The sequence below is a fragment of the Argiope bruennichi genome, chromosome 10 (genome assembly GCF_947563725.1).
Source record: "Argiope bruennichi chromosome 10, qqArgBrue1.1, whole genome shotgun sequence".
NCBI lineage: Eukaryota > Metazoa > Arthropoda > Arachnida > Araneae > Araneidae > Argiope > Argiope bruennichi.
In genome coordinates, this window is record NC_079160.1 from 124,084,116 (window position 1) to 124,102,857 (window position 18,742).

At 31.5% G+C, this 18,742-nt stretch overlaps 1 protein-coding gene across 1 annotated transcript; it reads right to left on the minus strand.

The window, feature by feature from the left end:
* Positions 1 to 936: 936 nt before the first annotated feature.
* Positions 937 to 17,802, minus strand: LOC129988608 (glycine receptor subunit alpha-2-like). Its single transcript, XM_056096868.1, has 7 exons — positions 17,733 to 17,802; positions 10,504 to 10,574; positions 9,624 to 9,850; positions 8,720 to 8,802; positions 7,233 to 7,367; positions 2,595 to 2,953; positions 937 to 1,179 (listed from the first exon to the last, which is right to left on the minus strand). The coding sequence occupies exons 2-7, from the start codon at positions 10,504 to 10,506 to the stop codon at positions 1,009 to 1,011; spliced, it is 978 nt and encodes a 325-aa protein (XP_055952843.1). The 5' UTR covers positions 10,507 to 10,574; positions 17,733 to 17,802; the 3' UTR covers positions 937 to 1,008.
* Positions 17,803 to 18,742: the final 940 nt, after the last annotated feature.

Consider the following 18,742-nt stretch of genomic DNA (forward strand, 5'->3'; position numbering starts at 1 on the left):
CTTGAAACAGACTATAATTATAAGAAACGAGCATCGAAGTATTACAAGATCTCACACTATGCACATGGCACTTCAAAAGATTGGCTAGTACGGATGGTCGGCCCTACTGTGCTGCTATAACTTCAGCACAGTGCCAACCTATCATCATCCAATTCCTATCTATAGAGATTAAAAGTACATAGAAATAATTTTGAGCTGACAAAAAGTGCATTAAATGTTCAAAGAAATAATACAATTACCAATTTCAAGTGTTTTGTGAACATTACGTTTGTGTTATGGATGCAAAAATGGTTCTGTTGCAGCGAAGAAAATGGATACTGACTGATATTCACAATGAATCGAAAAATCAATGCTTTTATCCAAGAATTTTTTGCCTCTAGATTAAAAACCATGATGAAGCTGCAGTGGAATGTCATTTACTTTTTGATCGAGCGTGAGCATACAATAATTTAACAGTATAAATAAGTTTAGTTACAAATTAAGAAGCTTCTCATCAATACTTCAAATATAGCAACGTCTTTATAATAAACAATGATTTTAATTAGCCGCTCAATATCCACCCATATTCAAAGGGAAGAAGGCGGACATCCTGACACAGACAGCCCGCAGCAATGTCAAGGCCTCCTGAAGCTTAACACAAGTGTATACGAATTCTTCTTTACTTTTTTAAATTATTGCATCATATCTTTACTAAATGGGCAATACATATTTCTCTGAATCATCTACCAGCTATGAATTTCACGGGTGCATTGAAATATATAACCACAATTCATTTCTAAATTCTATAATCTAAAAAGAAAAAAAAAACTTTAAAAAATTCCTTGAATTTACACATTTACCATTTCGTACAAGCTGAAATTATTAATTATTGTTAATGAATAGAGACACTCTTTTACATGAAAAGAAATTTGCAATAAATTTCTTTTTTCGGATTGAAATCTGTCGTTCTTCAGTCTGCGTTCGAAAGTGGTATTACCCTTTTGGGGAGGAGCGATGAGAGTTGTGGCATTACCTTAGGTAGTAGGACCAGTAGGCTACGTTGAGAATGACGAACAAAAGCGGGAAGGCAATTCTCGAGAACTTGTCTATCTTGAGGGCCTGCCTCTCAAAAGACTCCGAAAGACGGCGCAGGGAAGGCGATCGGGCCATTTTGGTTCCGTTCGGCATTCGAGTCGAGCCCTGGAATCGAAAAGGAAGAAAAGTCAGACTCGATTTCGCAAAATTAACCAAGCACAGATGAGATAATTTTCTGAACAGAATCCTTTATCCTTCCTTTACTACTGGAAATGATGACCATATCAAAACTCCATATTTACCGTAATATTACCTCCGTAACTGCTCCGCCAATTATGGGTTATAGCCTTTCCTTAAGCTTATGGAGCAAAACTGTGAAGTTCCTAACCATCCGAACACTTTACTCCTATGATCCTTATGTATGATCGCTAGATTTATTGATACTGAGAAAAAGCAAAAATAGGTTATCATGCGAGTGCACAAAAGAGAACCCTCTTAAACTCTAGAAGGTTGAGAAGAATGAAAGGTCTTTCTTGTTTCGTTTCCAAAACGCTCAACTGCAAAAGGACACATAGAACTCTATATAGACCATTGTTTAACTTTTAAAATGGTTATTGTCATGACAGTAGATGGCAAATTTTTAAATCTTTAAATATTTATCTATGGCTTTGAGGTATTAATTATTATGAAACTGATTATCACTCTTGCATTTATAAAATTTAAAGTTCTATTGGCGCATTGTAATTTCATTTATTTCATAGATATCTTCAGTCATCGGCAGATTCCTGCATTAGATTTTTGTAGGTGTCATCGAAACGCAATATCTCAAATATATCGCGGGAAAAGCAATGGTTTTACTTTGATCTATATGGTTTTATTAGATCAAAGCAAGTATGTTTCATTTAGGCTGTCAACATCTTTGAGACAGTCTATAACTATATTTTTCTGGTAAGAATTCCCTTAAATACATATCTTGAATCTCAATTGTTGTTTTTAATTCTGAAGGCTGTCTTAAATTTAAAAAACAATTATGATTTGGAATCACAAAACCAATATGGTATTTTTTTAAAAATTATGCTTTCTCACGAAACAAAGGCAAAACAGAATTGGCAGAAATTTGTCTGGTTATTTTCTGGAAAGGGAATATTTCTCTCTTATTTCCACTGCTATAAAAATTCTTTAAATGCTTCCATTTTAAAACTATTTTTAATCTTTGATTACGAATTTAAGATTAGGTATCCAAAAAAATGTCTCGATTTAAGTATTTGTATTCATGTGATAAATTACATTAATAATAAATATCATCCATAATATTTTTTTGATAATCTATACAGCTCATTTCCACTTTTTCAGTCCCCCGGTGATAGTCAAAGAATACATCATACAAATACATTGTGAAGAGACCTTTCAAATTACCTATAGGGTGACATTCTAAGCATTCAAATATAATATATCTTGAAATCCTACATATAGGGTACTTTTCATCATATCCTCAGCTCCTCTGCACAAAATTTTAAAGTCGAATGTGTATCAAAATGCTTCTTTTCTTTAAAACCTACCTCCATATGAATGAGTTGAACGTCGTTGAGCATGTGATTGGCAAGACGCTCCCTCTCATCCGCCTGCCCCATGACGATGTTGACGATGGCGTACTCCATGAGTGACGAGAAGACAAAGAGGGTGCAGGTAGACATGAATATGTCGATTGCTTTAATGTAAGAAACGGGAGGCAGGGACTTCTGTGACTGGGCGTGCTGGGTGGCCAGAGTGAGCAGGGAGGTGACACAGAGGGTGACCCTTGCCGGGACGGCATCAGCCCGTATCCAGAACGAAATCCAGGACATGATGACGATGAGGCAGGTTGGGATATAGGTATGGAACAGATAATATCCCAGGCGGCGTTCCAGAGTGAACATGACTTCGATGCAGGTAAAGTTTCCTACGCCAACAAGCAATGCAAGCATATTCATCTTGTTGTTTGTAAAGGATAATTTTAAAAACATATTTCAAAACAATCGTACAAAATTCGGAAAAACAAATGATCACATATTTAAAAGAATAATAAATATTAGCAAATGTTAATCTATTCAAAAATTTATTCAAGATGTGTACAACTTGTAAGCACTAAATTGTAGCTTGATTACCTAGGTTTGATGCGTTTTCTCACGAATATTCCGTATAAGCATTAATTATTGTCAGGAATAGAAAGTAAACTCATACTGAATATGCCGTGCTATTTAGACTTCAACGATTTTCCAGGGTAATCAAAAGTTGTTTCTAGTAGCATAAAATTACTGCAATATTTTTACGATATCTTAAAGGTATAAGTCGGTATTCAAAATATCGGATAACACCATGGATATATCGTACAATATCTTGTGCTAAAAGGTATTTTTCTCATATTTTAAATAAAGAAATGTTCTTAAGGATCAATTGAGTCCTTAGATCCAGTGTCCTGCTGACAAGCTATCATTGTAATAACTCATTAACGTAAATTGGAGGAAGGCATCCTGAAAACTGGTGGTCTTTTCCAATAATATTGCATGTAAACTTCGAATCAAATACTTTCTCTTTTTCAATTTCCATCAGATTTGATTAATGAAGGATTGATTTATTACAGACGAATATCTATTACAATGATTTAAAACTTAATTTCATGTCATTTAAAAATTTTACTTGAAAATAATTATGTATATTGAAAATAAGTTTTCGCCTTGTGTTTGTTAAATTTTTCCTGTTATAGTTTCCTTAAGAAAATTAAACGATAAAAATATTATGATAAAAGTAGCATATTTCACATACTTAATGAAATGATTTGTTACAGTATAAAGCGACCATGAGCAACAATTGCTTAAAATGTCATCTCTCTTAAATGTCTGAGGATTTTCTTTGGACTCATAGCAATTTCTCGTCATAAAACTATGAGGACTATGGATTTGAGAATAAACTTTTCCCGAAATTTGCTGTGCAATATCCAGTTGCATCTCAAATCTTATTAAAATTGTCACATTAGTGACAAAAAAAGAAATTTTCTCAATTGCATGCCATGTTTTACGCTTATGTTGTGCTTGATTAAAACTGCTTGATTCATTTATATAAATTCCCAATAGAAACACGAGCAATTATTGGAATCATATTAGATTAAACTTTAAGAAAATGCGTATTTTAATACGAAAAACAAACATAGATTTATTTTCATATAAAAGAACTTAAAAAACAAACGATTGAAAGCATTGTCGAAATTCAAAATATTCGCTTAATTTTTGACAACCAGCTGACTCTCTCGGAATATTAATCAAGCTTAAATTCAACCAATTTCTTATGCATAACTTGAAGTTTGCGATTCTCTCAACAGAGTAGTTTTTAGCATCAAATTGTGAGAAACACTAAAGCTGTATTAATGAAATAGCTTTCGCCTTTTCTGTTTCTTGTGCACATGAAGTTTTCTAGTGAGATAAAGTCATTTCATATAATAGCGTTATTGAAAGCTTAACTGTCTGGTGGGGGTCTTTTTTTTAATTATGTATTGTCTTTGGGACCTGTCACGAGAAAACGTTAAAATTTAGCCTCATTTTTAATGAAAACTTCAAAAAAATCGTTGCTAAAGTTTCAAAATTTTCTTTTTTAAGAGTATATTTGTGCCACATTTAATAATTTTGGATTCAGTGGTCAACCTGTAGAGCACGAACAGTACATTTTTTCTTTATTATTATTACAGATTTATACAAATATATTTACAATTGGTTAACTGCCTTTTTTGCTTTCAAACAATTTAATGAATAAATGGCATTATGTAAAGTGATAAAAAATGCCATTAATGTATAAAAATTGAATAATTTAATATAAAATTGAATAAAGCATATGAGTCAACAAATTTTCATTAGCGGCGAAAACATCAACAACATGGTTGTAGGGCAACAGCCGTTCTTCATCTGTCTAGATGTATCTAAAGCGGCTATTAGCATCCCTTCATTGAACTCTAATTGCCGTTAATGTGTTGAATTGGATAAATACATTACGGGTAGCACTTTGATGTTGGAAGAATCCTTTTAGAGGACAGAGAGCCCTTTATAAGTGGTGGAATTCATGAGTAAACACATGGCATTCAAGGACGATGGGAGGTTCCTCCTCTTCCGCCATCGATCTGTTTGTTACCTGTTGTCAAATGATCCGTTTCAAAGTAGATGTAAATAAGCAGCATTTGTTTCTATCGTATTTGCCATTCAAATTTTCTCCCGTTTTGAATATTCATCAATAAAAATTAAACATAAGGAAAATTATTATGTACTAGTCGCCTTAGGCGACTCACTGGTTCTCTGGGAATATTAGTTCTGTTTCATTTCATTTACAACCTTTAGATCTAAATTCACAATGTCGTCAAACTGGCAGATATTAAAGCCGCGTTTTTCTAAATGTTCTACACATGCTCTATTCATTCAGTATTCGAACTTTTCTAATGGAGACCAGTAATAAGACTTCATAGTTCTATTAAAAACGTAAACGTCCATTTCATCCATCTTCATTTCGCGGTATTCAGATTTCTCTTTTTCATTTGTCTTGTGAAATACGCAGATATTAAAAAGAATCCTTCTTCTTTAGCTTTCATCAATGGAAGAAAAATTACGTCATTCAATACCTGATGAAACAATGAATTTATTTTTGTACATAAAATCATAATTTTTCAAAAGTATAGTTATTGACTCAGAGAACCTAATTTCTCATACCATTTAGGGCATATTTCGAATTAAAAAATATGTCCTTAAGTCTAACGTCTCAGGTAGATGGAATTCTCTATTAGGTCAAGATCATTGTGAATATTTTTTATAGAATTGAGTATGCTAAGTATTGATTAGCTAAAAAAATATATGATAAATAGAATTCTTTTAAAATCTTTATTCTCAATTCAATTCTCCTTCATTCTCAAGAAATGGAAGGAAGCAAACTTTCCTTGAATACTATTTTTTGGCGGGAAGGGGCATTGTTCATTCACTCTAGTACTTGATTTTGTGGTGTAATTAATAAGGAAAAATACTTTTTAAAATTTTAAAAATCGTAGCTTTGTATATTCATTTAATTACTTCAAGAGTCAATGAATATAGTAATAAGATAAGTAATGGTGTCATTAAAAAATTCAAGAAAATATTTAAAATCATTTATTTTTTCCATGAAAGATAAAATAATTCCTTCATTGTTTGAAGCACGCATGCCCACTTTCGCACTCTTAAAGGAAAATTTAATGCACATGTACCCAAGAACATGCATTATTAATCTTCAATTCTAAGGGAATTGACTAAAACCAATAAAGCAAATGTAAACAGAATTTTCGTTCCACTTCATTTTTAAGAATCGAAATCTCGATGAACTTGTTTACATGTCTGAATTTTTTTCGTTTCATTGAATGCGTCAATAGTAGTAAGGTTTCGCCTTCAGAGCATAAAAGTTGCAAGTGCACGACCCGATCCCACCGAAGAACCGTCGTGTAAGCGGGTCTGGTGCACGTTAAATCCGTCGGGGCCGAACGTCCTCCCTCTGGTGAGATGCGGAAGCTTGGTGATGGGTGTGCCAGTTGATGTGTCGTCCTCGGCATCTGACAGCGGCTCAAACTGACGAGGTCCGTCCCAAAATAGCTCTAGTGTGGCTTTAAAACGGGGTGTTAATATAATCAAACAGGATACTACCACAATGTTTTACTACATAAATAAAAACTAAGTTACTGAAGATTGAATTGGTTTCTCTTTTCCCCCCTTTGCTAGATTTGGTTTTATATGTGTGACTACTATACTATTATTATGAAGGATTTTCAAAAAATTGTAGAAAATTGTTCTTGTATATTCCCTGTCCCTTGTTCCAAATATTCCTTGTTAAAAATGTCTGTTGATTCTCAAATCAAAGTTTTTTTCCAAAATTCTTCTTAAATACTTTAATTTTTCATTCGGATCATCTCCGCGGATCATTCTCTCGATTACAATAAACATATATTTGTTTTTAACTATTTAATTACATTTTCACAAGAGCCTTTCATTTTAAATGCGGAAACGTTGACTTCTGTTAATTAGAAAAAAATAAATAAAAAATTAGAGTATAATAAAGCAGTTAAATATCGAGTTATCTCCCATATTTTATTGTATATTTAATTATTGCTTTTTTTTATTCAATCTCTCTTTTTATTTTGTTATTATTATTATGCTGCCTTCTGTTATATAAAGGGATTTCCTTACCAGTTGAATACTCCTGCATGCAGTCTCCGAGTTTGGTGTCCACCAGGATGTGTTGTGGAAGCTCGATGGTCGGTTCCACCACCAACGGAACTTTGGACTCCCAGTCGAAGATGAGGTCGTCGGTGGTGTAGGACACTGCGGGGGAGAAAGGACAAAATGGTCAGATATCGCAAAATAAGAGGAAAAGACACGAACAGCCTCATTTATTTTAATTTCAAATCTAGTTAAAACTAGTTAAATAATCTTAAGGTCAATGAATTCGCTTAGTTGATTTTAAATAATTATTTAAAATGAACTAAGGTAATCGCTGCAGATTTGTTATTTCCTTTATAAATAGGATGGTGAGAAGTTCACAAGAGGCTTTTATAATTAGAGAATAGGAATTAAGGACTTTAAGTTAGAATAAAGATATTTTTATAGTTTATAATGACATTTTTTGAACGTATTCATTGATTTGATGAGATTTACTAGCACAAAAACCATTATGATAGCGCTAATCATAAGATGTATGCGAATATATGGTCCATAAAAAAGCATAATCGTATTTTAAAAGATTACTTAAAAATACCTACTGTTCTATCTTATAAATAGTTAATTTGTTAATCTGCATAAAAACTGCTGTATAGGATTTAAAACATAAAAAAATAGCAATATTTATATAAGATAGGAAAAAAAAATACCAATAACTTTTTAAAAAGAAAAAAAAATGAGGATCAGGCACTTTATGAAAGAGCTCTTTTAAAATAATGCGAGAAGAAAGAAAACATTGAATTTATTGAGAATTAAAATGTCAGCATTCTATAAGAATATACCGAACTAATATTAGGGACAGGCATATCGTACATCGAGGGGCGGTTTCCTCCAACAACAAAATTGGTAGAATATGACCCATTTTTAAAAAGCTAATAATTTATTTAATTATTATTTTTTAACGGAAAACTTCGTTTCAACCTTCCCCTACAACTAAACGACAGACATTTTTTTTGTATTATCAAATGAATTACAAGACTTTTTCTAATTACATTTAGATTCTTGTAATGTAATTTGTTCCAATTAAAATATGAAAAGCTTTCATAAAAGACTATTATTCTAGTCCACGCTATTCTTATCAACTGGATAATCATAACAGAAATTTTAATTCTTCATATTATGCACATAGTTTACACCTATCACATTATGACTGTGGTCTATTTAATAGAGGGTAAAAATGCTCGAAAGAGAATTTTAGAAATGATATTTCTATGCTCAGTTTTTTTTTTACTTATAAAATGCGCTGAAGAACACTTTTTTATAATTTCATTGGCTGTACAAGGGTTTTAAGATTACTAACACAACGAGCGAATATTTCCGTTCTCGAGTCCTTTTAAATAATCTAGAATTTTTTTTCCTGGTCTTTTCGTATTATATTATCATTGAAGTTTAAAATGACTCGATATTATAAGTGACCGCATTTAAAACATGAATGAATAACATGGGTCTCCACTTACAGCTCTCCATTTTCAAGGAACATGTCTGTGTATCGTGGGGGTAAGCTTCGAATTTCATGGCACAGGAGAGCTCTAAGGTCAACCTGTAAAAAATAGACTCGTTTGAAAAACAATAGGACAAATTATATAACAATAGATTTTTTTGCAATAGAATGGATTTTATGTTGAATAAGAGAAATTTTACTAAATAATCCTTTGAAATATTGCGTAAATTGCAAAATTATTTTATAATACCCCTAAGACTTAGATGCTGAAAGATTATTTTCCATATGTATCATCATATTGTAGATATATTTTTAAAAAACTTTTTTTTATCAAAAGCAATTATATTAACTGAAATTTAATGACTTCAGTTCTAACTAAAGTTCACATTTTTGGGAAGCTGACAGAAAATTAGAAAAATGCATAGTGAAATTTTGAAGAATGGTCTAAGTTTTATAAAATAGTATGGCTGCATAACTATCAACATTTGAAGCTTAAAAATATTTTGCTGAAAAAAAACCTAAGACCTGGTTATAAAATATTTAATTGAAATTTTAGAGACTATTAATCCAGAAGATTCAACTAGTTGTCAAAGGCAATTAGCCTATAATAAGAGAAATTTCTGTGACATGTGCGTTAATGTCTTATATATATGTAAAAATCTCCTGCGGTTACAGACGAGCTAACAAGCAAGATGCGATTAAATTTTGAAGGAATAATATGCTGTAACTTATGAAACATTTCACCTGAGTTTCATTTAACTTAATGTATAGATGATGGCTGAGAATTTCAGTTTCTATGGTTTTTAGAATCAAAATTCATGCGACGAAAAACAGAGAAGGGCCTATAATACTAATCAATATTTCAAATATCTTTGCAAACTTTATTTTCGTATGTAAATTAAAGCAAAGAAGATACCCACTTGACCATGTACAAAATGGTCTTGTCGCTGTAGAGCCATATGTAGTGGTTTGGAATGGTCATCTCCTGGAAGGTGACCCGTTTCGCGTTTTTGAAGAAAGAGTCCGGTCGCCACATCTTCTTGAGCCAACTGATGGGCAGGAGGCGATACTTGGACGTCATGTTCTCCGGCAGCTGCAGGCGGTCGTCCTTCCAGCTCTGCGACATGAAGATGTCGGTGACGTATGTCTGGCGGAAATATTCAGAGATTTTACTGGTCGCTCGGGATAAGGAAATACCAGATTTTGATTCCCTATTTTAATACATTTGCAAAGCATGCTTTGCCAAGATGTTGTTACAAATTTTACATTTACAATTATGCAGATATATAGGATATATTTATACATTCTAAGTGTCAGGAAGAACGACAACTTTCTTTTTTCACTTCTGCTTTTTGCGATTTACTATAAATATGTTGCTTAAAATGTATATAATACACTTGGAAGTTGAAAAATTTCTATTTTCATTATGAATAGAGAAAGAAGAACCATATGATGAGCACTAAATTTATAATCAATGTATGTATTTGGTTGTTATATTAGATTGTCATATTTATTTTAGATAGCAAACAATTAGAATTTTTGTTAACATGCTCAAAAAAATGGAAATTAATTAGATACGGCAAAAACTATCAAGAAAAAATATATCAATTGTCAAAACTGTTTTTAAATCTAGAAGAGTGTGGATAAATTAATGTTATATTAATAATAAAATTGCAAAGAAATCGGAAAGTACTATAGACAACATAACGATGAAAATTTCTGGATGTTATTAAGGTTTTAATTCTCTTATTAAATACGAGGCCTTGAAATATATCCTAATTTATGCAATTAAAAACTTACCATTGATCCTTCGTCTATTGAATCTATACTGAGCACCGTGACATGAAATCGAACAATGGTCGGTGTTTGTTCTGTAAGAAGGAATAAACTTTTTAAATCGTCATTTTCATCAAATACTTTGAGAAACCATATGACAGCAAAATAAATTTATTACCTTCAGTTCTTCAAAAAAAAAATCAATCATTTACTAGGGATGATTTTTCATATTTGTCAAAAAAAATCTATCAAAAACAGATCAGAATGGGAGCATACTGTTTTAATTGCAGTAAATCGATTCATTTTTATAGATTCTTTTTTAATGTCCATAAATGAAATCAACTATTTAAAAAAAATCGTCATTAATCATCCATCGCAAAGAATATCTTAAAATCACAGAAATGAACTTCGTTGTCATGCGCTTTTAATTCAGGTTTCAATATTTTAACATGAATTTTTATTGCATAATTTGTTTAAAATGTGTTACCTACGATTTTGATAACACTATTTTCATCAACAACCATAACCAATCTGATAATCCACTCATTGAATATTTTTGACAAAAACCAATAAGTTAAAATTTATCTCGTAAGCATAGAAAAAATATTCTACTACTTTTCTTTTATTCCGATGTTATATTCAAGGGTTATTTAACTCCAATTTAGGGATCCTGGATTCTGTAAATTGCCATGAAGAATAATGTCGAAATGATTTCAGATGCTTCATACTAAAAATTCCTCCATGCCTTCATATATTCATAATTTTAGAAATTTTCCTTATTGGAGTTAAAATAACTTTTTTCAAATTTATGGCAATGGGAATTAACTTACAAATAAATTATGTTTCATTTTCTTTCATATATAATTTGCCATTTTATTTTACAGACTATTAAAAATCATTCATCAACAACAAACAAATACTTTGGTTTTGGGCGTAGGTTTAAATGGTAAGAATTATAGAGTTTATGCTTCTCTTTACCGTAGGATAAGTTTAATTTGATGATTTGACATTTTTTATTAATTAATGACTCTTTACTTAACTCTTCAAATACTGAATTGCAATCTGAATAATGCACGACATTAAAAACAGTTTGAAGAATGGCTCTCAAGAAAAAAGTAGAGGAAAGAATGTGAAAAGTTTTAACAAATTGTCGGACTTTTCTATAAATTATTCTTAAAATGTTTAACAATAAGGCCTAGAGCTTATGACCCAAAAATTTCACTTGTATATTTTTAAGGATTAAATAATATTTCACAAACTTGGTGCATCTGGGCTATCAGTTTCAAGAATATTTAGAATTCTGCGATAGTACAACTGTCACAATTAAGATTTAAATGATACATGTGTTCTAAACATAACTTGAAGTAAGTAGTGAAATTAGAACTTTCATAAAATAAAAAATCCGTGCTATTTAAGATCGAAATCTTTCCAACATTAATTACTCACTGAATAATGTTGTAGAAAAAGACACCTGAACCTAAGTGAGCTCAAATAAAGCAACCCTAAATGACATCCTTGTTTAAGCATCCAAGTCATTGAAAAACCCGGTCACTGCCACAATAGTGACAGTATTTTGGATAGTTGCACTACGGCCATCACCGTTGCATGCACTGACTCTTCCAAAGCAGAAAACTCAGTCACAGGGATGAGACCAACACAACCACATTACCACTGCTGCACTTTCCAGGAAAGCCAGAATAAGTTTGATTATCTGAAGATTTCTTAACCTTATATTTCAGGCATTTCCTCCCCGTTCTCAAGGATTCCACCTATGATGTAGGAAAACAAGTCCAAACACATTCAGAAACTTCTCAATTTAATGATTTACCAGATCTCAGAGTTCCGGCATTATTCACATTTTATAAAACTTTCATTGAATTTTTTTCCTTGCGCTCTCAGCACGAGTATTTTTCATGAACATTTTTACTTTCTCATGTACGAAGTACAGAAAAATTGCAATTGTCAAAAAACTCGAAATCAAGACTTTGGGGAGTTTCCACGTTGCATACCTCTCCGAGTTCGAAGAACACATTTTGGGACAATGTCTGTCGATCTGTCTACCTGTGACAAAGATAATTCAAAAACGATTTCAGATAGACGAATGAAATTTGATATATAATCTTTATACCAAATTTGTAGATTTCTAACACATTTTCAGCAATATTTCTTCAAAGGAAGTCTCTCTATCCGGTTGTTCTGGTATAAATTAATTTGATAACTGCAATACGAAGAAAGATGATTTTTGCGAGACCATTTGCAAACCGAGTCTGCAAATATCTATTTTACAGACTCGGTCTGTACTTTCAGAAGAATATAAAGGCGACAACTCAAAAACGCAATGATTTCATTATAAAAAATTTGGTGTGTGATTTTGTGACTACAATCTTAGTTCTGCGTCAAAGTTTGGTTTCATTCGGTTGGAAAAAAATACGTCTAAAATAAAAGCTCAATTTTCGGATACTATTAACCACATTCCAGGGATTAATCGCCAATAATAACATCGTAGATTCAGAAAAATGCTGAATTCGCCACAAAGATTAATACTTCGTAACTGTTATACACCAATGACATGCAAGGAGCTTTGTGCCTTGTCCAAGGTCCACAATTGTTTGCGAGGAGTGGAGTTAACACTTTCATTAAACGATTCCAAGTTTTTTCCAAAACTAATGGGGAAATATTTGAAATCTAAGCACCTGTATTTTGTTAGATATTTCTTTCATATGAAACCACAGTGGTTCATGATTCCTTCTAACAACAAATAAAAAATAAAAAAAAATTTTAATCGTTAATTTTTTTTAATTTGCATTTTTTTTTCTTTTTTTCAATTTTACAGTTAAATAAAAAATAAAACGTTTAAGTTAACAAATATAATAAATTAAGTTAACAAATATAATAACAAATATAACAAATATAATTCAAGAAAACTGCGATGTTAATTAATTAATTTTATTTTATTTTACTCTCCTCGATTGCATATTTTAAATCCTAGTTCTGTAAATCTTTTTTAAGAAATAGAAAAATTTGCTGAAATCGTTATCACAAATTAATTCATTAAAATGTGATTCTCTTTTAAATGCAATTAAATGCATTTCTAAGCAAATTTTCGCTCGTGTTTCTCAGAGTTATTCAGAGAAATGAGCAAGTGAGCGTTGCGGGGTTCCATGAAACTACAAAGTATGTCCCCGCTGCATTTTAAACATGCCGTCCGAATCGTAGGGAAGCGCTCTGTAAAGTGGCATTTAATCCTTTGCCTCCTCTGTCCGCAGCTAATTTATGTAAATTTAAGTCCTAACGGAGTTAAGGAATTCAAGTTATCTCCGCCAACTCTCGTTAATTTGGTTACTCAGCAAGTTCAGCCAATCAATATTTTGGCAATTAGTTTACCGATGAAGTAGATAGCAACAGTGAGCCTCATACGTGTATCATATTTTATGAATTTGCCTTGCCGATAATGCCGTGGGAAGCAATTTTGACTGAAATATATAAAGGCAAGTCAAAATGTAATGCACTATCCACTGTAGATCGAAGGGCGAATGATAAGAAGGGATATTTTGCTGGTAAAAGTATTCATCGTTTGGAAATGTCATTCAATGTACGATTCGTTCGCTTTAACGCGCCCTATGTATTTTCCTTCCTAAACCATGAACCCTCATTCATAAAAACTCTTGAAATCGGCCATTGCACCATATATGTACACTCGTAGTAAGAATCTTGACAGATCAAAACTACTCTCCACCTATAAAAACCTTCGTTTTTCGAATAAATCTGATGATACTAGGTCATATTATAAGAAAGTTGTGAATTCATTGGTCAGTTTTCTGAATTGTTGGATGTGTAATACATAGTTATAGAGATGCTCCTTAATGTCCATTATGTCTAACAGGCTTATATTCTTTGGATCTTAACGAAAAAGGAAAAAATTAATCTTTGACAATATTCATTCCAATAGAAAATCCTCCATCTATCATTCCAATAAAATAATGAATTTGAATCCTTAGTTTGTTGCATAAATGGGAATCGCGGTTTCCTTTTGTATGGCGATCAAGAATCCTGCGCTCAGGATCGCCTACAGAAATTCTGTCATTAAATATTGACTTAATATGGTGTCGCTTCAATTCTCTGCAATCTTACTTGCAACAACAGGGAATTAGCTACAAGTAAGATAAAAGAATGTTTATCAATAAAATTTCCTTTACTATTAGCCAGCTACGGCGAATTGTTTTTCCTTTTTTGCTCACAATATAGATCAAATTCTTTGGATAGAAATTCGGAGAATTCTCCACCGGATTAGTCATTGACATGTAAAGACACACATTTTATATTAATTGATTAATTCTATTTGATAAATTTCTCTCTGTTAATCTTTAATAAAAATCTCCTAGAACAGTTCCAAATAATTGATTCGATTTGACGCTATCATCAAACATATCCAGAATTGATTATTTTTTCTAGAATTACCTTCAGTTTTGAATTGCTGTATACCTATTTCTATTATGTTGCACTCATTTCATGGCTCTATAATCCGATGATGTCAAAGACGCTTTATAATTTTTCATCGTAATTTTAATTTTTCCGATATTAAAAAGCCACAGTTTAAACAAAGAGCAGGGATCATCCAGAATGCCCAAATATTTCTGCGAAATTTCCACTCTTTTTTTTGTGTAATTGATTGAATACATGAGATGGCGCTTTGTTCGCTAAGATAGCTCCTCTAAATGCATTTGGAAGACATACACAAAATTTACATACATTTTCAAAAAAAAAACGCAGCAGAGTATATTCCCCGTAATAAATCTTCTTTATACCCACTAGCTAGCCAGAATTCTCTTTTTTTCAGGCTATTAAAAATTGGAGATGCATATGATATTGAGGTCATTAACATTGTCTTGATGATTAAAAGTTCTTTTTTCCTTCAAAATTTAAAGTTGGGATATCTTATGGATAAAATAAAAGTTCTCTTTTGCTGTCTTGTGCTTGATTTTTTTTAATATACTTCTAAAAAGTGAAATGTTTGTCTGGGGTGATGCCAAGGTATGTAATGTCATTATACCCAACGAATGTTTCTCCTAAGTAGTTTAGGTGGGAGAAGCAAGTTTTTTTTCCATGAAAAGAAAACCACTATAACTGATGTTTATTTGCATCTTTTGTTGAATGAAACATTTTGCAATTAATTTGGGATGTTCAAAAAACTTATCGGTAATGATGATAATGATGATAACGGCGGTGTCATAAACAAAAAGTGTCATTTTGAGGGTTTTTTTTTTCAATTCTGAATAATTATTAATACAGATATTGAAGAAAATTGTACCGAATTTCGAAATCTGTACAACGGCTTTAGTTTTTCTGGGTGTGGAAAGCAAGTTGTTGACCCCCCCCCTCCCCTGAATTGCCTGTTGAAGTGATAGTAAGAAAAGAATTTAATAATTCCCTTTGAGATTTTTCATGTTAATCATTTTGCAGATAAGGCGTCAGTTCAAACTAAATCAAACGCTATGGCGATATCCAGGGGAAACATCACCGGTGATGGCCATTGCTGAATCTTTGTTGTATATCCTTTATCATTCTTAGATTCTCTTGTCGATAGATTTTTCCTCATGCCAAATTAGTAAAGTGAGATGCGGTCTTCAACATTACTGTTTAATCTATTTAGTATTATTTGTTCAATAATTTCGTTGGGATTGGTGAGGCGACTGATTGTTGATAACTCTCAGGTTAATTAGGGATTCTGTCATAGTCATTAGAACTATGTTTGCAGATTATCATGAATTTAGGAAGTGCTAAAGTTGAAGAAATGGGTTATTGATTCAGTGAGACGGAAGATAATCCTAAGGGTTTTTTTAAAATAAGATTGTTACTCATAACACCAATGTCAGGACTTTTGCAATTCTTTCAAAGTAAGCGTTTCAGATATCATTTTGGGAGAATTTTAAAGTAAAAATAAAATAAGTTACTCGTTTCCGGTTTAAATTATCATTGCTTCAGGTTTGAATTTTATAAGAATTTTTATAGTTCTATATTATTCAGATTAAAAATAAAAACTGTTTAGAATTTTCAAAATTTTGATTTTATTCTTAGATTATAAACTAAAATTCATTTTTTTTTCTGGGAAAAAAGTTTTACAAATTTTTAATTTTTTAATAATCATGGGTAAAAGAATGAAATAAAATCTGTTTCATCTGTATTTCAATTTAAACTTAAAATATTTAATTGTTAAATTCAATAATAGTTTGACAAATTTTTATAAAAACTTGCTTATACATAGTTTACAGTCCGTTCATAATCGTTCGTTTCATGTAAAATGTAAGGTTACTGCAACTTTTTGCTTTTCAATTCTTGTGTCAGATTTTCATTTAAAGTATACTATTATCAAAATAGAAGTATAATAGAAGTATTCCTTATAAAATCTACTTATATGAGACGGTGGTGAAAAAAACGAAAAGAGAATCTCTCTTGTGTTGAATAGAGTCTTTCCAAGCTTCTGTAAAAATAATAACGTTAAGAGTTCATGAAACATATCAGAGAAAGATAAATTGTCTTCTTCCTCTCAAAAAAAAAGGAAGTGGACAATTAAAATGGAATTATCTTTATGAGGGACCATCGTTTTACAATGTGAGTAAATTTGTTAACATTTTTCTTTAACTGCATTTCATTTACATTAAACTGTTAATATTCCATTGATCCAGAAAAAAAACTTATTCTTTTTATTCAATAAAAAAAATTAATAAAGAAATTTTAATGAGAAGAAAATTATTTTCTCTTATTTATCAGAGTGTTTACAAAGATTCAGGCCTGTGTCAGATCGCATGGATCAGATGAGTAGTGAGATGATAGATAGCCAAATATCAGATGAGGGGTGACAATTAGATGCCTTTTAAAATCTTTCACAAATTAGAGATTGAAAGATCTACCATCTCTAATGTAGGAAAAAAGGATTAGATTAACATAAGCAATAACAAATACATTAATATAATTAACATAACAGTAATAAATAATGTATACTCTTATTACTAATGGATAATATATGCTTCTTTTTTTTTATCCATTAAATGTTAGAAACTTTGGAAAAATCATGCATATTAGCAAATCATAGTAAAGTTGTATGCTTTCCTGTATTTTTTTCCCCGTTACTTTGAAAGATATCAAATTTTTAACACAGCTTTTATAATTCGTATCAGAAATTAACATATAACTGCCATTTCTTATAAGACAAGAATTTAAAAAGATATTCTGCATAATATGAGCATTCTAATTACCGTTTCCTTTCGGCGGCTGCAGATTGTCGTACTCTTCAGGAGTCGGGGGAAGAATGGTGTTAAAGTCTAAGCTCTGGAACCTGCGAAAAAAAATATTGAAAAATGAACCTTACACGAAAAAAAACCAGAGATATTCAGTTCAAGAAAAAATAATTGGAATATTAAACACAATGCTAAGAATAAAGTAACCAGGCATAAGTGTAACCAAGCATGCACAGATAAACTATTTGTTTATGAGAGCATGTTGTCTCGTGCGTAAATATAGGATCGCTTGAAGAGTAGCTGTGACAGTGATTCAATAAGCTTTTGAACAGGCCTGTTTTCCAATCTGGTTTATTTTATGAAAGAAACTTCATTTTCGAAGGAGGGCAGAATCATTATGCATTACTAATACCCAGAGAACTCACCATATGACTGCTAATACATTCACTGGCATAGTAATATTCAGTCGGTTCTACCTCAGATCAGTTATTTATCCATACTTCATTTCACTAAGGAAGCTTTATTTTCAAGGATTATTAAGTAAAACTGGGTTCATAAAATCTGAAAACCCAAAAGGATCCTAATACAGAATAGTGTAGCATCAACATTTGGAGTGGCATTGTGAGACGTTATTTTCTCTGGTCACATCCATTGTTGATATAGTTGGATTTATGAGAAAATGTTTTTTGATGGAAGTATCCTATAATTACAACCCCGACAGGCATTTGTTGCAACTTGATGATTTATTTTTGGCCTCTTTATTGCATGCTCAAAATTTTCCCTTAAATCACTGTACGTTATATATATATATAAGGTTTCACGGTCCTAGATAAAAATGTCTCTTCTGTTTATGCCAGATGTCCTTTTTAAGGTTGCCTGAAATGTTTGATTTATCCTGTAAGTAAATTAAGAAAAGTATGTAGAAAACACGAAGGATTCTTCTCGCTTCGCTTGTTTCAGTGTTTGACAATGCTGACAGTTAGAATAGAAATAAATAAAGAAGAAATTTTCTTAATTTTGAATTTTCT